General features: G+C 55.1%; 10 protein-coding genes across 10 annotated transcripts in view; 5 read left to right on the top strand and 5 right to left on the bottom strand.

The window, feature by feature from the left end:
* Window positions 1-3,635, bottom strand: part of PHACADRAFT_251527 (uncharacterized protein) — a 7,614-nt gene extending 3,979 nt beyond the window's left edge. Inside the window, exons 1-22 of the mRNA XM_007393004.1 lie at window positions 3,410-3,635; window positions 3,207-3,355; window positions 2,931-3,146; window positions 2,751-2,879; window positions 2,631-2,700; window positions 2,479-2,580; window positions 2,350-2,428; window positions 2,116-2,289; window positions 2,038-2,068; window positions 1,908-1,984; window positions 1,790-1,857; window positions 1,672-1,738; window positions 1,501-1,622; window positions 1,376-1,448; window positions 1,293-1,326; window positions 929-1,238; window positions 841-878; window positions 705-789; window positions 484-646; window positions 327-433; window positions 232-277; window positions 1-180 (exon numbers count right to left, since the gene is read on the bottom strand). Of these exons, the coding sequence (XP_007393066.1) occupies window positions 147-180; window positions 232-277; window positions 327-433; window positions 484-646; window positions 705-789; window positions 841-878; window positions 929-1,238; window positions 1,293-1,326; window positions 1,376-1,448; window positions 1,501-1,622; window positions 1,672-1,738; window positions 1,790-1,857; window positions 1,908-1,984; window positions 2,038-2,068; window positions 2,116-2,289; window positions 2,350-2,428; window positions 2,479-2,580; window positions 2,631-2,700; window positions 2,751-2,879; window positions 2,931-3,146; window positions 3,207-3,355; window positions 3,410-3,506 (2,271 nt within the window). The 5' untranslated portion in view covers window positions 3,507-3,635 and the 3' untranslated portion in view covers window positions 1-146. The remainder of the gene's footprint in view (window positions 181-231; window positions 278-326; window positions 434-483; window positions 647-704; window positions 790-840; window positions 879-928; window positions 1,239-1,292; window positions 1,327-1,375; window positions 1,449-1,500; window positions 1,623-1,671; window positions 1,739-1,789; window positions 1,858-1,907; window positions 1,985-2,037; window positions 2,069-2,115; window positions 2,290-2,349; window positions 2,429-2,478; window positions 2,581-2,630; window positions 2,701-2,750; window positions 2,880-2,930; window positions 3,147-3,206; window positions 3,356-3,409) is intronic.
* Window positions 3,636-3,758: 123 nt separating this feature from the next.
* On the bottom strand, window positions 3,759-4,941 carry PHACADRAFT_138969 (uncharacterized protein). Its single transcript, XM_007393003.1, has 3 exons — window positions 4,766-4,941; window positions 4,341-4,672; window positions 3,759-4,290 (listed from the first exon to the last, which is right to left on the bottom strand). Exons 1-3 carry the CDS (start codon window positions 4,902-4,904, stop codon window positions 4,066-4,068), a joined length of 696 nt encoding a protein of 231 aa, XP_007393065.1. The 5' UTR covers window positions 4,905-4,941; the 3' UTR covers window positions 3,759-4,065.
* Window positions 4,942-5,703: 762 nt separating this feature from the next.
* On the bottom strand, window positions 5,704-6,563 carry PHACADRAFT_251526 (uncharacterized protein). Its single transcript, XM_007393002.1, has 5 exons — window positions 6,483-6,563; window positions 6,325-6,432; window positions 6,165-6,208; window positions 6,064-6,104; window positions 5,704-6,006 (listed from the first exon to the last, which is right to left on the bottom strand). The coding sequence occupies exons 1-5, from the start codon at window positions 6,547-6,549 to the stop codon at window positions 5,790-5,792; spliced, it is 477 nt and encodes a 158-aa protein (XP_007393064.1). The 5' UTR covers window positions 6,550-6,563; the 3' UTR covers window positions 5,704-5,789.
* A 2,466-nt stretch (window positions 6,564-9,029) lies between these two features.
* PHACADRAFT_251524 (uncharacterized protein) lies at window positions 9,030-11,179 on the top strand. Its single transcript, XM_007393001.1, has 4 exons — window positions 9,030-9,196; window positions 9,248-9,595; window positions 9,648-10,327; window positions 10,385-11,179. Exons 1-4 carry the CDS (start codon window positions 9,145-9,147, stop codon window positions 10,901-10,903), a joined length of 1,599 nt encoding a protein of 532 aa, XP_007393063.1. The 5' UTR covers window positions 9,030-9,144; the 3' UTR covers window positions 10,904-11,179.
* An 860-nt stretch (window positions 11,180-12,039) lies between these two features.
* Window positions 12,040-12,926, bottom strand: PHACADRAFT_251521 (uncharacterized protein). Its single transcript, XM_007393000.1, has 3 exons — window positions 12,794-12,926; window positions 12,451-12,729; window positions 12,040-12,388 (listed from the first exon to the last, which is right to left on the bottom strand). The coding sequence occupies exons 1-3, from the start codon at window positions 12,905-12,907 to the stop codon at window positions 12,227-12,229; spliced, it is 555 nt and encodes a 184-aa protein (XP_007393062.1). The 5' UTR covers window positions 12,908-12,926; the 3' UTR covers window positions 12,040-12,226.
* Window positions 12,927-13,052: 126 nt separating this feature from the next.
* Window positions 13,053-14,232, top strand: PHACADRAFT_251519 (uncharacterized protein). The gene is made up of 3 exons (XM_007392999.1): window positions 13,053-13,223; window positions 13,273-13,343; window positions 13,415-14,232. Exon 3 carries the CDS (start codon window positions 13,745-13,747, stop codon window positions 14,072-14,074), a length of 330 nt encoding a protein of 109 aa, XP_007393061.1. The 5' UTR covers window positions 13,053-13,223; window positions 13,273-13,343; window positions 13,415-13,744; the 3' UTR covers window positions 14,075-14,232.
* A 196-nt stretch (window positions 14,233-14,428) lies between these two features.
* PHACADRAFT_251516 (uncharacterized protein) lies at window positions 14,429-16,034 on the bottom strand (the record flags this gene model as incomplete). Its single annotated transcript, XM_007392998.1, has 10 exons — window positions 14,429-14,713; window positions 14,766-14,835; window positions 14,890-14,930; window positions 14,994-15,076; window positions 15,134-15,153; window positions 15,213-15,249; window positions 15,304-15,375; window positions 15,428-15,506; window positions 15,558-15,722; window positions 15,774-16,034. The coding sequence occupies 10 exons, from the start codon at window positions 16,032-16,034 to the stop codon at window positions 14,582-14,584; spliced, it is 960 nt and encodes a 319-aa protein (XP_007393060.1). The 3' UTR covers window positions 14,429-14,581.
* Window positions 16,035-16,548: 514 nt separating this feature from the next.
* Window positions 16,549-16,843, top strand: PHACADRAFT_251515 (uncharacterized protein). The gene has a single exon (XM_007392997.1). The coding sequence runs from the start codon at window positions 16,628-16,630 to the stop codon at window positions 16,817-16,819; it is 192 nt and encodes a 63-aa protein (XP_007393059.1). The 5' UTR covers window positions 16,549-16,627; the 3' UTR covers window positions 16,820-16,843.
* Window positions 16,844-17,094: 251 nt separating this feature from the next.
* On the top strand, window positions 17,095-18,099 carry PHACADRAFT_91143 (uncharacterized protein; the record flags this gene model as incomplete). The annotated part of the gene is made up of 3 exons (XM_007392996.1): window positions 17,095-17,282; window positions 17,336-17,828; window positions 17,890-18,099. The coding sequence occupies 3 exons, from the start codon at window positions 17,095-17,097 to the stop codon at window positions 18,097-18,099; spliced, it is 891 nt and encodes a 296-aa protein (XP_007393058.1).
* Window positions 18,100-18,505: 406 nt separating this feature from the next.
* Window positions 18,506-20,122, top strand: PHACADRAFT_251513 (uncharacterized protein). Its single transcript, XM_007392995.1, has 6 exons — window positions 18,506-18,695; window positions 18,753-18,913; window positions 18,964-19,042; window positions 19,101-19,197; window positions 19,251-19,768; window positions 19,826-20,122. Exons 1-6 carry the CDS (start codon window positions 18,565-18,567, stop codon window positions 19,998-20,000), a joined length of 1,161 nt encoding a protein of 386 aa, XP_007393057.1. The 5' UTR covers window positions 18,506-18,564; the 3' UTR covers window positions 20,001-20,122.
* Window positions 20,123-20,624: the final 502 nt, after the last annotated feature.

Below are 20,624 nucleotides of genomic sequence, written 5' to 3'. Positions count from 1 at the left end.
CTTCTCCTAGAGCGAGAAAGGCGGTTCTCCTCATGATGGACTATTAAATATATGCGTACTGATCATATGTATATATACTGATATATAGCGTGCGAGCGTGAGGTTACAGACGGAGAAGACAGAGATAGAAAACCGATGTAGCAGAGCTATAGCGTAGCGTTAACACCCACATGGATAATCCTGGAGTATTATCGTAAGTTAAGTGTCTAGTCAAACCAGATAGCGACGTACTCATCCGCGGAGCCGAGCCATCCGTCGGTGTCAGGGAACATCGTGGCTGAGAAGTTGTTTAGTCCGAAATCCACAAGGATGATTGTTGCACTTACCTAGGCGACGATAGATATCCTCGATGAGAACTTTGCGTATCCATGACACCGCCCTCATGAACCTGCTCGACCCCAGACTTCTGCTTGACACGACGTAGTGTGGGGCACTACAAGTGGCCGTCAGCAGTACGTTCTTAGACCAATGTGGGTACCGTACATGTGCGTAACCCTCTTGGCGGCAGCCTGGACCTCAGCGATAGTAGCGGCACTGTTGACAGGGTCCTCGCGGGCTTCGAGAGCGCAGATCGTGTCTATGAAGTTGTCGACCTTGACACTGAACGTTTCCCGGTACCCGAGGCGGTAGATGGCGGTGTAGAAACCTACATGCCATGTAGCTAGTGAGGAAATAGTCACTCGATTCTCAATCTGTTGACGTACCGCGAACGCTAGGGACCTTGCGTAGCGTGTAACGCTCTCCTGGCTCGACGTATGCTACTGACATGACATGGACCGACAAGAATATCTAAGCGGACTTGAGCTTGAAAAGCAGGTAGAGGTGACTATGACTACGTACCACCACCCTTGGGAGAGCTGGCCATTGGCGAATGAAGGCTGTTGGCATTGTTAGGCCTAGATTTTTTCAGGCTGTGCCCACCACGTACCAGCGAAGGAATGAGGCACGCCCTTTCCAGATGTCATTCGGTGGAACACAGCACAGGTGGGGAGGCGAGCAAGTTGTAGTAAGGCGTTGTACTCCTTCGAGGGTAGTATAGTGCTGACGATGCGGTCCTCCGGATCGCAAATGTAGTACTTCTCGGACTCCGACGACCCATCGTTAAAGCGATCTTCCTGACGATGCTCATAACCAATCTCCGGCGCATCGTACTCGCTGGTTGCCGTCTGCAGCTGCTGACGAACGATGACATGCTGCAAATCCGAGCGGTGGTTGCCATCGAAAGCGTCCTCAAGTCCCTAAACACCCTTCACGTCAGCACCTGTCATCTCGTAGATCGCTGCAAGACTGACCCTCGCCCAGCTCCAGAAAAGCATAATCAACATGCTGAATGCTGGTCAGATCGAGCATCGTGTATATGCTACCAACGGCCTACCATATACTTCCGATAATTAGTGGGACGTACGCTCCTTCAGGAATTTTCTTGAGTGCGGCACCCCAGAAGAGCCCTATAGGCAGATCAGGGTAAGTGTCTCAGGAGGCTGAGAAGACTGGGATTACCATCGAGGAAGCCGAATACCAAGAAGAAAGCTAGAGCGACGATGATGGGCAGGTGTTTGACGAATCTCATCTGGATGGCGATGAGAATGGTCGTGGAGAACATAACGGTGGCAACTGAAAAGCTGTACAGGGCGTTAGCAAGAAACCTGGAGTCAGCGTTATCGGCCGTACCCGTAAGCGTTGGACAGGTTAGTGGAATTTCTGAATGTCCCAACGACAATGACCGTGACGATCATCACTGCTCCTGGTTTAGAGAGCGAGTTCGCAATGCGAGAAATAGACGGCTCACAAGTCCAGTTGATCGCAGGGATGTAGATCTGGCCCTTGATCTTTGACGACGTGTGAACTACGCGAAGGCTAGAGAACGTGTTAGCAGACGCGAAAAAGGCTGTCTAGGGCATTCGTACGGTGGAAGGACGTGGTTCTTAATCATCTGTTGCACAAGACTGAACGCCGCGGTGATAAGGGTTTGCGATGCGATAAACTGCGAATACCACTTGAGCAGGGGAATGTAGTACAAGTATGAAGCGATCTCACCGTAGCCAGGATGCCGAGAACGAACATGATCCTACACACAGGTTAATCAAGAGTAGATTTTGCAGACGCTCCACTCACCAGTAGAGAGGACCGTTCGTCGACCCAGGGATAGTAGCATAAAAGAGGTTGAATAAGACGGCTTCGCCATCTACGATGAGCCGGGCTCCTTGGCCAAGGTAAGCGAGGACGATAGACGGATAGACGAAGAGGCTGAAGGAGAGCTGGATCGACAGCATGTTGAAGTGGCCGAGACTAACGACGATCGGATCACATGAACCACCGGAATGACCAAGCTAGAAGGTCAGAACTCACCTGGCAAACATTGCCTCACATCCGGTCAAAGCCAGCAGAACACCAGCCAAGATGTCGTAATCTCTGGTGCGCACGAACACTGCGGAGGAGGCCGTTAACTGACGTATTAGAGATACCCAGTTCACCTACGAAGAATCGCTCGCGACGGGTCGAAGGCACGGAAAATGCCCGGGTAGGAGACGGTGTTGATGATGCCCGTAACCGCAAGTAGGATCAGCCAGATGAAGGTGACTGTCGGACCGTTAGTTGACAGGTCATGCGCGGACGTAGACCCGACATGCCTGGAGCAAAGAGGAAGCCGATTTGCGAGGTGCCGCGAAATTGGAACAGGAAGAGAACGATTAACAGCGCCTAGAACGAGGTCAGCAAACTTGCCATGGGAACCGGCCAGTTCGACGCACGATAGATATAGGCGCAACGTCGCTGTTAATGGATGGTTTCGCGACGCCGATACCCGCGACGGCGCTGGTAACCGAGACGGCGGGAGTGAAGACACCGTCTGCAAGCGTGAGGGCGGTGCCAAAAAGACACTGAAGCGGCACATAAGTGACACAACGCCGCTGTGTAGGAGCCTGACTCACCCATACGAACAACGGCAAGCGCAGTTTGGGCGGGGTCGTGACCTGGCGAGCGCAAATCATGGACGGGCTGGGAGACACCTCTGACGCCTTCTCGTCGGACGAGTTCAATAGCGAGTCGTCATCTGTGTAGTCCAGCTCAGGTGGAAAGAGACCTTGAAAAAGGGCGAATGTTCCTCCTTCGCCTTCCGTGGTACCGAAGCGAAGGCAGATGAAGACCTGGACAAAGCACGAATCGACGTCAACAGGTTTCTATGCGGGCCAAAGAATGCAACGCACGTATTTGCACAGAGGGAGTAGTGTTAACGCCCATATAATGGCACTAATACCGCCGATAACGTCTTCTGTTGGTGGAACTGGGCCATCCGCAGGCCATAAGCCGTTAAGCGTGTACAAGGGCGACGTCCCGATATCAGAATAAATGATACCTAAGTGCACAGTCAGTTAGGACGGCCTCTTTGTGTACCAGAGAACAGACGCACCGAGAGTCTGGAAGGAGAGTGTCAGCAGAGCCCAGCTAAGACCTCGCGACGACGGCAAGTGGGCTTTGCCCGCTTCAGCAGCGCTGTGGGGGTTCATGGCTGGTGTAGCGTAAGACACTTTGAGAAGCCGCCGTGCGTGTACCGCCCGCATTTATACGGAGGCCGCAACGCCGATTACGGTCTCCATAAGTTCCGAGGGACCCACAGGGGGTACAGCGTGCCTGAGCTGGTTCTGTAGTTTTCAAATGGCACGAGATACCCGAAGCTGGGCTGTGATCGTAACAAAATGCGGTTTTTTCGCTGCTGGAGTGATCATTTTTGATAGACGTAATGCCATAGGCAATAATCACTCACTGGCAGTACATATGTTTTCGGATGACTTAATCGCTTTGAGCGCAATCGGCCATTGGCTTGTCCTAGATCACTGTAACATAAACAGTGTGCTGGGACCTCAAAATCTTCCCGAAACCACGCCACGCCATGCCAGCTGCGTCTCCACACAACAAGTGTCAAAGAGATAAAGAGAGAGCGTGGACATTGCTCTCGATAAAGGCCCGCTGGAAGTCACGATAGTGCTTAATTAGTGATAACACGAGCATGCAAAGCCGCAGACCCACTAGAATTTACAATGTACAAAAGATTTGCTAAGCTTCCTGCTAATAATCCCTGTCGCGCGGCCGTGAGTGCCTTTCGTTCATCCTCTCACACCTTTCACGATGCTCCCGTACACTCCTCTTGATTTCTCTACGCCGCTCCTCACCAAACTCCCTTGCTTCTCGTCGCGCTTGAGCAAGGTTAGCAGCGGCAGAGAGGTGTACTCTATCTGTGTGTCCCCCTAATGGACCCCATATCACTACGGGTGCAAGGCTGAGCCCCAACGACTGCCCACGCTTCAGCAAGTTCAGCAACCACTCAAAGGTAGCAGACGCACGAGTAGCCCAACGCATACGATCACTCTGTCCTTCCATTCATCGTCCGCGCTGCTAGCATGCCAGCTATGCCGGGCCGCGCCACCATAGCCAGGGCTCTGCTCCCAGGGGTCGTGCCAGGCCGCATTCCGCATCTGCTGGTACCGCCGCCTGCGCAGCAGCTCCTCCATCGCGGGGTCCCCCGTCCGGCCAGGGCCCAGCTGCATCGACAGCCGCCTCCCGCGGAGCACGTCGTAGGCGGTGGCGACGGACTGGAAGCGCGCATGGCGCACCGACGCGGGCACGTCCCGGCATCGCGGCGAGTCGGGGTGGTGCAGACGCACGAGCTCGTAGTCTTCAGGCCGCGAACGGGGTCAGCACACGGACAGCTCTCGGGCGCGCACATCCACGTCGGAGTCCGTGGATGGCGGCAGCACGGCATGCGTACATCTGGACTTTATATCCCCCTGGCTTGCGCCTGGCGAGAGGTGGAAGATCTGCCACGGCGTTGGACGAGAGTGCGACGGCCATGGAAACGGGTGGGCAGACGTCGAGGCAGTGCGTATTTGCTGTGATATTCGATGCATAATCGCAGTGGGTGAGGAAGGAAGAGTAAAGAGCCCGCGGTCAGACGATCATCCTTGTCGTCCCGTCGGGATAACATTCAGATTAGGGTCAAAACGATCACGTGACATCCGGAGAAAGCGAGGGCGCCCAAGCGCGCCCTCCCGCACTGTGAACCGGCCAAATCCGCGCGCCGGGCAAGAAGAAAGTGCATTCAAATGATATAGATCAATTGATAGCGTCGTTTGAATATTTATATAGGCATATATTTACAATTTTATGAGCCATTGAGAGTCTTTCCGTGCATGGGGGGGGGGGGGGACGCGGAAACAAATCAAAATATATTTGTAGTGCCCTCTGGCTCGGCTGTACATCATTTCTGACTCACAATAGGATGCAAATAAATTGCTACAGTAGCTTATTGTGCAAGATAGAGAGGATAATACCATTGTGCAAGGCCCCAGCCAAAGTAAACTCGGGTTAGGGTTCTTTGGTCCCTTTGCCGCTGCCGAACGAGCGGAAAATTTCGGGTTTAGAACCTGAAAGGACGTTCATCCTATGAGTTATGTGTTGTAGCGTAGTCGGCGCCTCGTATCATATCTCGTTTCTCTGAGGGTAGTCCTCACGTTCTCATGCACGATGAGTCCGACCTGCAGTACTAGACTAGTAGAGCAAACATAATAGCCGCCAAAAAATCCTTAGCGGCAGTAGGCTGCTCTCCGGTCTGCTCTTGCCTTTCTCGCACACGAGTCGCACGCTACAACTTCTCGTTGATTCGACGCCGGAAAAGAGGAAATGGGACAAACGTCTGCGATCTGGCCATTTGATACATAAATTCTTGGTCATGAGTATGCATCATGTAAGTCTCAGGTATAAGCAATGAGTGTACATCAGAATCTCGCCCGGATTCATGCGGGCACCCTGGGCAACTCGAGGTCCTCCGGCCCGAAGCTGTGGGGAAGCAGCTCTTCGATGCTTGTCTCCTTAATACCGCCATCCGTTTCCCCTTTCGCTACGCGAGCCTCGTAGTCCGCGGGTACCAGGAAGATGGGCATCTTCTGCGCGCAAAACTCGCGGATGACCTGCCTGCAAAGGCCACACGGGGAGAGCGGGGCCCTGACATCTCTGATGGACGACAGCAATCAGGACACGCAGCAGGCGGAAATGCAAAATCAGGCATACGAGGTCACAGCGAGGGCCGTGAACGATGTGACACCTTCGCTCTGATGGAGCGCAGGTTAACCATGCGGCACCGGACGTGGGTGGGAAACGGCGAGACTTACGACGGCTTTGACGAATGCGGTGCGCTCTGCGCAGATTGTTCCACCTGATGGCACGTCGGTCATGAGCATCCGGCCGTAAGAAGGAAGATTCGCTGCCATGGGATATCGGAGGGTGCAGACACAGCCTCGGTTCTTCACGACGGGGAACGGGTGGACACACCATAAGACGCGTTCTCGACGTTGCAGCCCTTGATGACCTGGCCATCAACGGATAGCAGGGCCGCCCCTACACGGAACTTGGAGTAGCGGGAGTACGCATACTCCTTGGCTGCGCGAGCACGTCAGACATGGCTTCAGGCCTCGCAGCAATCGACCTGCCTTGGATCGCGGCCTTGATGACCCGCTCCCTGTCTGGTACCGAGATCTCGAGGGTTGTCACTGACATGGCCGCACAAGTGACGTGGGCGTCGAGAGGAGATGTGTTTCTGCCTTATCGGGAGCCACGCGTGGGCCGAGACGCCTTAATCCGGCAGGCCGCCTCTTTGTGGCGTTTGGCGCCCCAGTCGGTGCACGTGGAACTGCTCGGCTGTGGCGTTGCTGAACATACGGGGCAGCTCTTGCATCACAAATTATGGCTGAAATATGCTCCTAAGGGCCCGCTGAGGGCAGGGGGAAACCTCAAGTTGTCTCATCACTAAGAAGACCCGGTGTCCACATGTTGAAACGCCGAATAATCATGCTGCCGTGATTATTCTGAGATTCTATCGATCGCGGGCATGGCGAGGTCATATTACAAAACGAAGGCTGACACCTGCCTTTCCCCCGCCAGTTACGCAGTCGTATTACATCAAGGGGGTAAATATATCACACGTAAGATGAGGAATACATCCCACGGTGATACTGAGTCTGTGACTGATTACCAGCAAAGCGGCAGCGCGAGCAGCAGTGAGATGCTGTTTCTTCTGCTCTGCCAAGGTCCGACTACCTTCGGGATCTGGGCGCCGGGAGCGCACAGGTCAGTCCGCATAGACACTCACGAGAGGAAGCGACTGTGGCGGCCAAGAAGAACCGGAAGATGGCGGCGGACAGTATTCTCAGATATAACGATCTCAAAGTACAGCATGCCACCAAACACGGTCCGCAACTTGCCTTGCTTCGCCCCCGCAGCCCGATTCTCACCCATCCCAGTCTTTCCATTCCATCAAAGGGCAAGCATGGCCAGAAAGTACAGCCCGCAGTGATACTCAGAAGTTCTGTAGAGGCAGCAACTGATAGCCGGTATAATGGAACCCCCTCTTCTGGCCGCGCACCACTAGCAGCTCCGAAAGGCCGTTTTCTCCACTTGTCGAGACTCCGATCGTCCTCAGAATGCGGGACGCTAGCAGGCACAGGTAAGAGCAGGAGATGCCTACAGCCAGGCTGAACACCCCAGACTCTTGTACACCGTGCGCACTACTTGTGCTGTGCTTTATTGCGGGTTCCTGAAGATGATCACCTGTCCAAGCCTATCAAGTCGGTGACGACTCGAATTAGGTACCCAATACATACGTGTCAGAATGCTCGGATGCTCACCAGAGGGGAACAAGACTGTGGCGAATGAGAAACACCGGTAGATGACAGCAGGCGGTGCGCCCAAGGAAACGATGGGAGATCACATGCGGACCCTTGCGTTACCGAGTGATCGAACCTCACTTCTGAGGCGGCTGAGCCGCTCCGAGAACGCGAGCTTTCGATATTGCGGTATTTTAGCAGTACAAGGGACGCGAACGAGGAGGCTTCGAACGATAGAGTGAAACGTGCCCCTGCGTCGTCATGCGAAAGTCCGTATGTCACCATACCAACGGGAAGGAATCCAGCGAATAGAGTTTCGCCGCCGACAATCGTACCAGCAAAGGGGGAGGGAATGCAGCCATGGCCCCGGCGGGGAATTATTCTCGACCCGAGCTTGCCTTTCGCAGACAAGGACGACCAGCGAAAGGTATGTGGGCAAAAGGTCTCGCCCCGGACGCACCCGCGACACGTTATCCGTCCCGGTGAGCGCGGCACACGTGGTTCCGCCGCGTTACGTCCGTGGGTTGCGTGTGTGGGGGGCCAGTCAACATGCATGGCGAGGCGCATCGCGGACGCGCCCAGCTGTTGGCCGATGAACTGAATCACCCAGCGTGTCACGTCCGGCCGCAAGAAGCGCCGCCAGGCAACGTGCCCCGAACTCGAGGACAAATTTCCCGCGAGGCTGGCTCTACCGTCTCTCGAAAATTAAGAAGCCCAAGAGAGCCCCGGCGGAGCAGCGACAGCGACGCGCGTGAGCTCGCTTGCGCACACCCTAAGCAGAAGATCGAGGTCGGAGTGTCGGGTTTGCCTGCGGCGAGGACGTAAGTTCGTTCGAGCGAAACGGAGATGAAGGAGCCCTATTTGTGGGAAGGAACAAGCAACTAGCCGGTTTCGTGCACAAGGCAGCGCACCGATTCGTCCACGGACTGTCTGATGGCGAAATTCCGGGGACCCGTGGCACCGCGCAGGCGGGTTTGGGTGCGACGGGGCTGGGCGGCCTGGCCGTCGTCCGCTGCGTCTGGCGGAGGCCCGCGAAGACGGAGGAGACCCTTTGTGGCGCGCAAGTGGGAGCAGCGGTGAGCAGCGATCGGGCGGGGGTGGCGAAGACGATGAACAGTTGTCAAACGCCATGGTCAGTGGCTCGCGGAGGGCTGTCTGACTCGCCGCCTGGGTCGCACGCGATGGGGACGTCGGCGATAAAGAGAGCGGCTGATGGGTGTCTGGGGTCAGTGGCGCGGGTGCGCAGGCTCGAACGAATCAACCATCTCTTGGAATTCAGATGGCAATCTCAGGGACGCGGTCAGTCTCCCGGAAGTCACAGCTGGGTATAAAGCACGGAAACAGATAGCTTATTGTTCGTCCCCTCCCTCCTCCCCTTCTTGTTTCTCAATCGGGAGCAACGCCTTGGTTCTTGCCATACGCTAGACAGAACACGCCTTTACTCTCACATCAGCTCTTAATATCGTCTCAACTGTATCCTTAGACAAACATGCCCGTTTCTCGTTCGCTCCAGCGCCGCAGGAGGTCCTCGCTCGGTGTCGGTAAGCCCCCCTTCGTCCCTTTAGTCTTGCCGTCGTTCATCGCCCTCGCAGCTGCCAGTCTCAGCTCCATCAAGCCAGGCAACTACGGAATCACGACATCACCCCGCAACGTCACCTTTGCTCCAAACGTCACCCCCGGCACCTTCGTCGAGGAAACGGAGGGAGCAGAAGACTATGCAACGGAGGTCCCCTCGCCCTCAGACGCTCTCTTCCCTCCTGCCGATGCTCTGAACGCCGCCGCCCCGACGCGTCGAAGGCAGCCGCCAGGCAAGCGCCGTTCCCAGGGCTACATCCCACGCCCGCCAAACGCCTTCATGCTCTTCCGCGCAAACTTCGTCCGCCAAAAGCACGTCCCGGGCTCGATCGAGACCAACCACGGTTCGCTGTCCAAAATCATCGGTATGCAGCTTGTGCCCACTGTCTTCGAATGCGACGACTGACCGATCTGCAGGCAACTGCTGGAAAGCCCTGCCAGAGGCGGAGAAGAAAGTGTGGGAAGCGCGTGCCAAGAAGGCGAAGGCGGAGCACAAGGAGATGTACCCCAACTATCGCTTCCGGCCGGTGCACAACAAGAACAAGAGCAAGCAGAAGAAGGGAAAGGTGACCCTCGACGAGCCCGAAGAGCGGCGCTGCGAGGAGGTTGCCCAGCTGCTCCTTGAGGGCAAGAAGGGCGACGAGCTCCTTGCCGCAGTTCGGCGGCTAGACCTCGACCGTCAGCAACCTTCGTCGGCCTCGGCCAGCCCTATGCCTGCTCCGTATCCCCAGCTCGCGATGCCCGCGCCGATGTACCCGATGTTCCAGCAGCACCGTCGCTCGTCGTCAGCTCCGCCGGGAGCCTTCCACATGCCGATCGCGGTCCCGACCTTGCAGGATTACTTCCCCAGTCATCCTTCGTCTCGGGCCGATACTCCCGTTCGCAACATTGCGGGCTATCGGGACATCAGGCGGCCATCGAGTGCTGGTCCGTCGTACTACATGGACTGGGCCTCTGGCATGGCCATGTCCGGGGCACCGGTGACCTTCGAGAACCTGCAGCCCGACAACGATCCGCTTCCTGATGTCAACACGGCGTTCTTCAACCCAGGGTTCTCAGTGTCTGGCTTCGGCGGCGCCCAGGACAGCGCAATTTTCGTGAGTAGAACACGGACTGCCGCATATGCCGGGACTTACTATCACCATCTCATCCAGGGCGACCCTGGCGCGAACACCTCGCTCGCTCTCAGCATCGGCCCTCTCGACGGAGGCTCCGTGGACCCGCTTTCGGACACGCTCTCTCCCTCCTCGACCACGACGTCGTCCACGTACCCGTTCTCGGCCATCACGCCCGTGAACGGCATGCCGTGGATGCCGCACCAAGAGGAGCTCACGCCGTCCGCGTCGCCCTCCGGCTTCTCGGTGTCACCCCCGCCAGCGCACAACTTCGACGCGCACCAGGACATGGGCATGGGCATGTACGCCGCCGTGCAGGCAGAGCAGCTCTCGTGGGCGTCGCAGGACGTCGCCGTCGCGGGCCACGACGGACTCGCGTACGCCCAGGCGGCTGAGTACGGCGACCCGCGCGTCGCGATGAACGAGTACGCGGTATACGGCGTCGAGCAGCACTACGCCGGCGGCGGTGCACCACCCTGTGGCTTGGAGGCGGACGGCTTCCAGTACCAGGACGAGATGCAGTACCACCACCATCCTGTCGAGATCTCTCAGTACTAGACGAACCCTGATACGACCCCGGACTTGACCACTCATCCGTCTTGGGTGATACCTGTTATTTCTTCATCGCTGTTCGCTCTGTGTTGTTGTTCCTTCTTTCCATTCACGATTGCTGCAACGACCTGCGCATTTGACGGATTGTTTTGATTCCCAGACATACTTGTAGCCGTATCTCGCCTCGTTACCCCCCTGTGTAGCATACCACCGTACGTTATACCTGTGTAATTCTCGCTTGTGCTTGTTATCTACTTCTAATAGAAGTATTATCTCCATGTCATCTTCCTGTGGCGAGAAACGTTCTGAAGATGTTTGCTTGTCGATAGTGAGGGCCGTGGGCTGATGCTGGTCAGCCTGCAAGTGGGATTTACCACCACCACGACAAACTTCGAAGTTCGAAGACAGCGTCGATCACGTGAGAAACGCGACGATCTCTGTGTATTCCCTTGTTTGTCCGCCACTATGCGACCGTCAGCCGCAGGAAAGGTTCATCTGCGCATGTCGATCACGACCAGCCTTTCCTTAAGACATCTTGTTCAGTACCATCGTCGGCCGACGACTCTAGCAAGGTACGCTTAAGTTTACAGTGCACCAACAGACCACACTCCCACCGGCGCGGATCCGATCTCAGAAAGACCCCCGGACAGGCCTCTTTTCACAAAGCGAACACAGAATTCGGACGTCTCACGCGCCGCCCTGCAGCTCCCATACAGATCAGCCCCGGTCAGTCAGTCGGGTTGCTTGCTGATGGGCTCCTCCACGGGCCTCGGGCGGTGCAAGCACCGTGGACGGATGATGGAGCGAGGGTAGATCCTGCCGTGTTCGCACAAGGTCAGTAACTTCTTGCGATGCTTAACCACATGGTCCGGATGTTCAGAGGACGACCGGCGAGGTATACGGAAAGGGTCCTCTGGGATGTCCCCGGGCCCCAATACGTCGATCGAAGCACAAGGAGACGCGCCGAGCAAGGCTCACGCGACAGAGGACCCTTGGCAAGTTGGGAGCGTTGACGAGAAATCTTCGCGAACACGTCTAGAGTCACAGGTACGACCGCAAGAACCACAGAAGATGCCGCTGGAATGATATACCTGTGCAAGTTGAAGGCAAGCTTTGCGTAATAACGGGGTTTGACGTCAGCCTCAAGAGTCAGGGATAAACCCTAAACGAATTACATATACTGGCAACCTCGTAGCAAAGGCTATATTCCAAGGACCGAGCGGGTACAGTGATTAACACGAGCGGCAAACTTGGCTCCAGTCTTGACGTTGGACTGGAGGTCGAGCGTATCACCGAAACGGGATGGTGGTTTCAAAGGACGGGGGGTAATCAGATAGAGAGGTTGTATTCGTACTCGCTGCTGACGCTTTGCGACATCCAAAGCACAACCGAGGATAGCATCAGAGCAACGTTCTGGGAGACATTGGCGTAGCCATAGTATTGGTATTGTTCGGGATAGTCTTGCAGGACATATTTCAGGACCAGAACGACCTGTAGCCGCGGCACGGCCATCAGTCATAGGTGGACAACGACAAGACCGGCACATGACGTACCACGCTGCCCGCCAGACCACCCGCCATCAAAGCGAAACCAATGAAGAGGATGAGACGTGCCCGCCAGACCGCGCGTGCATCGCCGAAGCCCTCGTCTCCGCGCACACGGTCCTTATCTATGAGGTTAACGACGAGCATGCCGAGCAAGGACGAGATGCCCGGGACCCAGTCAACGAAGGAGACGTGCACCGGCGGAGGCACCTGCGGCTCGCCATACGGCGAATGTGCATGCGCGGAGAGGATAGCGGCGTCGAGGAATGTCCAGTTGGCCAGCGCAAACTGCAGCGACGAGGAGGTACGGTCAGGCTTGAATGCAATGCGGGGCAGTAAAGCGGAGACGCACCAGCCCACCCGCGAGATAGATGCCCATCGTACGCTTATGTTTGCCCAGCGTCCAGTTGGGAAACGGGCTGAGACATACCCGCCTGGGGTCGTAGTTCGAGCGGGGGAGGGACATGGTGAGTCGTGTATGTCGTTGGCTATGAGAACGACGGCGTCCACAGTCGAGCGGCGACGCAACTGCGCCATCACAAGCGTGGGAAGCACCTACCAGATCAGTGACCGGCACACCTGCAACCCCGCCACGACGGTATATACCAAGGATCCTCAGCTTTTCGTACTGCTTGTTACACGAACGTACCCTCTGCAGCTAGAGTCGTTCTGTTCTTGTGACTAGTGGGACGCGTAGAGCCTTGGCATGGAGGTCCCTCAGACACGCCCTCTGGACGTCGAATCTCGTTCCGCCAGGCGAGAGTTCTCGCAATGCCAGAATTGTGCGCCCTTTGCTGCACTCATAACGATACTTTACTTACAGTATTGCAGGCAGGAGGAATAAGGACCAGCACAAAATCAGGCTGTCAGTGTGCACAGGCTGCAAGATCTCTATGTACTGCGTCAGTGACCTATTCTATTGCTCTGGATCATGTCATTGACTTAATCTCTGTTTTACTTCTGGACTTCCTAGAGTACAGACTGCCAGAAGGCACACTGGCCCACTCACAAGCCCATCTGCCTTCGAAACCGACAGACCACCAAAGAAATCACGGAGCGGTACGATGGGGAGGCCATAATTGGACAGAGTGCGCCCGATGCACCTATCGTCACACCAAGCGACATCCTCGCCGATCTGCGCTCGTTCACCGCCAAGTTCACAGCTGCGATCTTCCAGGCGGCGTTCAACGCCCTCGAGCTCACGCGTCTGGGCAAGACCTGGCAGCAGTGTGTCGTCTGGGTCGTCCTCGAGCGCGTTAAGGTCATTCCTGAGGACTCGAAGCCGTGGCAACGCTGGCATGTCATGCATGTCTTGCCTGTGCCGACCGAGTTTGCCTCGTCGAAGATGGGCGGCGACAGGTACGAGTTCCCGAAGAAGAAGCGCGACCTCGAGCGCGAGCAGCTCCAGAAAGGCAACACCGGTGCCATCACGGTCGTCATCTCCGGTGGGTACGAGAAGCTGCAGCTCCTCCTGCACAACGTGACCTGCATTGGGTTTGGGCCGCACTCCGCGGGCGCGCTGAAGGTCGAGGAGAAGTGGGAGGACACGTTCAAAGACACTGTTGAAAGGATGTGTGGACGTGACCCCGCTGCTCGTCCACAGGCAGTCATTCCAGGTTCTCAAGGAACCTAACTTCTGAATCACTCACGGACACATTGTATTTCTACATTGTACTGCTTTCTTGGTTTTTAGGATTGCTATCGACCAGTTTTGCATGCCTGCTGTTGTGTATTCCTCTGCTGTACATATGTTGCTCTCATCTAATGTTACTTCTCACGAACTCAACTGGGATATAACGAGACTCGAGTGCTGGATCGCACTCGCCCAGAAATATCATCTGCGTCGATCGAAGACCACATCGGCATGCGCCCGTACGTCTTGCATGGGTAATTATATGACATCTGTACAATACTAGTCTCAGTCGGTTTGAGCCCCGGGCAGCTCCCGGAGGGATCGTACGGAGGCCATAAAACTGTATTGAATAATCTCCTCAGTGATCATATTCAAACGTATGCGCTACACAATCAGCCTTCCGATAACTTAAAGCATAGCAACACTGTAGCGAACCACAGAATTAAATATTGTCTATCCCGGCAGTCTTCAATCTTCATCGATGATCACTCGCTTGACGACAGTGCTTCAAATTGAATACGAGGGCTGCAGCGAAGGAAGCTCTATGGTGGACAGCACCGGGTTATCGGTCTTGAAGGCTCCATGTATACCGAAACGGACGATGACGAGGCAATAGGCGAGGCCAATGAGCGGAGGGGCCTGTCGACAGGTCAGCGCAAGTCGTTGTAGGGTACCAGTGGCGAAAACGTACAATACACACGCATGTAAACGCTGCATAAGAGTGACAGAAGTAGGTTGTTGTGATGATTATACTCGATGCACTGGTATGGATAACATCGTCAACTCGACTATAGATATGAATGGCAGAGGCATACGTGAATAGTGAGGCGCTCTCGATAATGATAGCCAGGATTTTCTGTAGTGCGTGTAGTCAGCTCAAGAGCTGAGGGGTAGTGAAGGACAATTTTTTTATACACACCGAAGCTACTGCAGAACGCAATTGCGTCGTCCGAGCACGTCTCAGTGCTCGCTGCGCGCTCCAGACCTTGTATGACAACAACGCTATAGGCAGATTAGTTGTCTATGATTCCGAGTTCACCTTTCACAAAGAGGACGCACTTGAGCAGTATACGTTTGTGCTGGTACTATGTTAGTACTAAATCCGTATCTGCGGAGGCATTAATATAATGAGACGTACGCAGCAGAGCATGTCAGGGTAGAGGCAAGCCAAGGTGCTATGCATTCGCTCAATACCATCTTAAAGTGCCCAGCCGCATACGAAATCATACCAAAGGAGGACTTGAAGATGTCTTCATCTGAGGTCAACTTGTGAAAGTTGTAAATGAACATTGCTCCATTGACTGAAACGTCGATGAGTCAATGGATGTTTCACGAATTGACTTAGCATCGTACCTAAGACAGAGAGGTACAAGCAGATAGGTAGCGTCACAACCGGCCACTTCCGTTGCCACACTGCAAAAAGCCGATATACCTATGTGTAGAGATGATATTACTGCAGGAGCTTACAGATATAGGAGCATACCATTACGTAGTCGGCTACAGCTGTTCCGGCTAGATATAGAGCCAGAAGAGTGATCGCCTGCCAATTGCCAGAAACTGCCGAGAAGTATAGAAGTCGGCCCTCTGGTTCGCTGCTAGTCTGACCGGTAAAACCTCCAAAGCCCTCGACGATTGCGATGACCCAATGCTAATATCCATGTCAGTGCGGACAAGACACGGCCATTCCTGCGATGCTTACAGCAGTAATGATGACAAGGAGAAGGACATTGACAATGATGGTAAGGATTGTCGACATATTCGCTCGAGCACCCCTCAGCTTCCGGTTCCTGCCGCCACCCACCAGGAAATACATCGACAGAATGAACAGCACGATATACATGCCTAAGCATACCTGAGATTCAGCGTTCACAAAACTCCAAGGAGTCACTGGCGCACCGTAGATTAGCGTTTCTACCACCATCAAGAGGAGATACGCGGTGGTAGGTAGGATTTGGGACATTGTAAAGAGTAAGAGACTTGCAGTGAGAATGGGTGTGTTGTACTCCATCGCGTCCATTTGTATGCCACTTGAATATCTTGATATCAGAGGTTGCGGCCTCACTTGAGAAGGAAGCTAGAGTGCAGGATAGTAACGATCTGGGCTATACTCACAGATGGTATCCACTGCCTCGAGACCACTCGATGTCCAACCGTTAGTTCACAAATCGCGAAACTGCGTGGTTGAAAACCAGGCCTAGGTTAGCTCGTCGGCCGCGCCTGTCAGCCAATCGGCAATAACTGGTTTGTATCTCGCAGGCAGCAAACTGCAGAGCTATCGCATACCGAACCGCGCGTTGACTCGACCACATCTTCAACGAGATGAGGCCTCTGTTTGAAATTCAGATGATGGGAAACTCGCCTGTGTTCATGCGTGTAGATGATACTTCATCAGCAGGGCAGCCGTGAGCCCCAGCGCGGGCTAACCGGGCTCTCAGATCCAACGAACTGACAGCAATGCAATGCAGAACGAGAAGTGAGAACACACCGGCTTGTCGCGTGATACTATATGCACGGTACCTGATTAACGATCCCCTTCGAAGCTCGCCAGTATCCATGAGCGAGAAGAGAACGCCACCACCAATGGCAACGAGCGAGCTGGGTACGGCGGTGGGTAACCACACACGCCTCAAGTATGCTGCTGGAGGAGAATCGAAGTTGACCTTAATGGCATTGTCGGGTGTGGCTGCTACCTATCTAAATGTTATCTCGCTTATTGGGCGCTTATTCTACAAGGATACGGTCTGACTCTCGTCTGAGGAATCTGAGCGAAGGAGTCCCCAATGGGTGACGTCAACGTTTTCGTCGTGCCTCCACTAGGCAGTGGCACACTCGAGCGAGGCTCGCCCTTGGAGCCGCGCCACGTACAGTATTTATCATGGGCCAGGCTTCAGCCGTATAAGAGCACGCCCGAGATGCTCCTCCGCCTACTTCAACGATACCCGCCGCCTTTCGTATCGACAGCTACTCGTCGACAGCTCACCACACACTCACATCGATTCTCAACCTCAGCACTCGTCAGAATGTCTGCGCCACACGAGGGCCCCACTCTGAAGCAGCATCTCCCGAAGCAGCAGCAGGAGCTGCCAGGTCTCCAGAAGGACATGGCGCCTGAGCCATTCGATACTTCACTCGAGACGGCCGGCGGTCCAAAGCAATACATTGGCATAGGAAAGCTAAGAGGAAAGAAGGCCTTGATTACTGGTGGGGAGTATGTATACAACATGGCCATTGATGAGAACCTTACTGATGTATGGTCTGCAGTTCGGGAATTGGTCGCGCCGTCGCGATCCTGTTCGCGCGAGAAGGTGCCGACGTAACGATTGTGCATTTGCCACAGGAGCAGAAGGACGCGGACGACACCGTCGAACACATACGGAAGGAGGGCCGTGAGGGTCTCTCGATTGCCTTTGACCTCGAGAACTTCAAAAACGCGAACGAGGTGATCGACACGCACATTCAGAAGTTCGGCAAGCTTGACATCCTCGTGAACAACGCGAGCAAGCAGACGATGGAAAAGGACTTTGCGAACATCAACCTTGACATTGTCGAGAGCACGTTCCGGAGCAACATCCTGCAAATGTTCGCGATCACCAAGTTCGCGCTGCCGCACATGGGCAAGGGCGCGTCGATCATTAACACGACGTCCGTAACGACCTTCAAGGGCAGCCCCGCGATGGTGGACTACACGGCCACGAAGGGCGCCATCGTCGGCTTCACACGCGCATTGGCCAAGCAGCTTATTCCCAAGGGTATCGTGAGTAACCGCTGACGTGTCGGATGTACTGCCACCCACCGATGTCTGCGTGCGTTCACAGAGGGTTAACGCAGTCGCCCCCGGTCCTGTTCACACGCCCCTCCAGCCGTCGTCCCGACCGCCTGAGCAGATGGAGGGTTGGGGAGAGCAATCGCAGCTCGGCAGGCCCGGACAACCATCAGAGATTGCTCCCACGTACGTCTTCCTTGCGAGCGCAGAAGCGGAGTTGTACTTCGGCCAGATCCTGCACCCGTACCCGTTGGGAGATTGAAGTCGAGAGAAATGGATGGTTGGAGGCAGGAAGGGCGACGCCCAAAATTTCTGTATCACAGCGTGTGTTTTACCAATGCAAATGCGGTGATTTGCCTGTTGTCTAGGGCGCAGCGGAGAGGCGAAGATACAGTCTGTCCGCTGAGTAGGCAGACACTGCGAATCGAGCGAACAGTCGTAGAGCAGTCGTGCAAAGTCACAACGGTTGTGCCAGAGAACAAGTTTGTGCCGCTTGTCGTCGTTGAAGTCGAAAACAGTCAGAGAGAAAGAAATTCTTACGAAGCCCGGTGAGAAGCAAGGGCCGGCAATTAGAGTAAGAAGCGCCCAGTCCACGTGGCGCTCTGATCGGCCAGAACGAAACCTCCACGTCGTGCCCTCATAAGCACGGTACCGCTTTCCCAACGCCTCTTCCACACACCCTCGTTCTCTCTCGCACACACAGACAGGGAACGACGACGACGAGACGATGAAGCTCTCGTTTACACTCTTTGCGACGCTCGCCTCGCTCGGCAGCGTCTGGGCATCCAACGTTCTCGACCTCACCCCGGACAACTTCGATGAGGTCGTTGGACAGGGCAAGCCTGCGCTCGTCGAGTTGTAAGCACCGTGCTTGAGGGACCCGGGCAAGTCACGCTGACAGCTATTTGCACGCAGCTTTGCACCATGGTGCGGACACTGCAAGAACCTTGCGCCCAAGTACGAGGAGCTCGCGGACGCTTTCGCGTATGCGAAGGACAAGGTCGTGGTTGCCAAAGTGGATGCTGACGGTGTCGGCAAGCCCCTCGGTCAAAAGTATGGAGTGACCGGCTTCCCAAGTACGTTACGCCCGTCGCTTCTGAAGTCTGCTTAGCTAACAGGGCCTTAGCATTGAAGTGGTTCCCTGCGGACGGTGGTGAGCCCGAGACATACAGCGGCGGTCGGGAGGTCCTGGACCTGGCTGCATTGTGAGCTATTTACCCATGCATGTATAGAGTATACATTACTAATCATATCTCGGCGCAGTATCACTGAGAAGTCCGGTGTCAAATCAAAGATTAAGCCCCCACCGCCCCCTGCATTCCAGGTCTTGGATACTCACACTTTTGATGAGGTTGCTCTGGTATGTCTCCTGGACTCTTCGTCACCCTACTTTGTTTTTAACCAGTTATGTAGGATTCGACAAAGGATGTCTTGGTCTCCTTCACTGCTCCCTGGTGTGGACACTGCAAGCGTATGAAACCAGCCTACGAGCAGGTCGCTCTCTCCTTCAAGAACGAGCCCAACTGCGTCGTCGCCAACGTTGACGCTGACGCCGCCGCAAACAAGCCGCTCGCGCAGAGCTACGGTGTCAGCAGCTTCCCGACGATCAAGTTCTTCCCCAAGGGCAACAAGGACGAGCCCATCACCTACGACGGCGAACGCAACGAAGAGGCGTTCGTCAAGTTCCTCAACGAGCGCTGCGGTACCCACCGCGCGGTTGGTGGCCTCCTCGACGAGGCTGCTGGCAGGCACAGCGAGTTTGACAGCCTCGCCTCGCGCTTCGCGACCGCGGTGGGCGGCGCGCGGAACAAGCTCGTTGAGGACGCGTCTCTTCTTGCGAGAGCGTTTGGTCCGCAGTACAAGTACTACGTCCGCGTGATGGAGAAAGTCTTGAACGGTACCGAGGATTACATCGAGAAGGAAAGCGGCCGGTGAGTCGAGATGTTGTCAGGTAGTCTCTAGCGCTCGTTACTAAATCCGTGCCATAGCCTGCAGTCTATCCTCAAGAAGCGCAACCTCTCGCCGCAAAAGCTCGATGAGGTCAAGATCAAGGCTAACATCCTCTCGACCTTCAAGGCTATTGAGGAGGAAGCTGAGGAGATCATTGAGAAGCTGCAAGAGAAGGCTGAGGAAGCTGTTGGCCGGGACACCGCTGAGCTGTAGTTTTCCCTTGGAACGTTGGATGTTCCTTCTCCTGTCGGCTTCCTAGCACAAATAATTGTTTCTATTCACTCAAGAGCATGACTGTATGTACCTTTTCCCGCATATAATCATTTTCAAAATCCTTGGCACGGGAGCTTGATCAAGCCACTTCATGAGCGTTGGTCATGGTATGAGCTTATATACGCCACACGGCTTACCTCCGCCCGTAGTGCCACTCCATCAGAGGTGAGTAAGTGGATGCCATCTCGTAAAAGATTGGCGACTCATCTGACAGCAGCAGATAATGACACCCTTAGCCGTCATCGTCTGACGCGCGAGTTGGACGTGGAGGGTATCATATAGAGCAATCCTGCTCCCCCTACAAAGCGTCCTCTAAAACATGCACAGAGCCACCTTTTCCCTCTTTAGAGTAGGTAGTAGGTTTTGCGTAAGACTCGCGGAGATATCCTCAAGCCGTCAACAGCGCTCGAAGATCTATCAGGCACGCCAGACGCAAGTTCCACTTACGCGTAGTCCAGAGTCTGGCGTCGGTTAATGGTCGGCCTGCCAGAGACTGGAAGCTGTCAGGTGGGAAGCCTGAATGGAGTGGTATTCAGTCTGCTGACGTCTCCATGCAACCAGAGA

The sequence above is a fragment of the Phanerochaete carnosa genome, assembly GCF_000300595.1.
Source record: "Phanerochaete carnosa HHB-10118-sp unplaced genomic scaffold PHACAscaffold_3, whole genome shotgun sequence".
NCBI lineage: Eukaryota > Fungi > Basidiomycota > Agaricomycetes > Polyporales > Phanerochaetaceae > Phanerochaete > Phanerochaete carnosa.
This window is presented reverse-complemented; position numbering and strand designations above follow the sequence as displayed.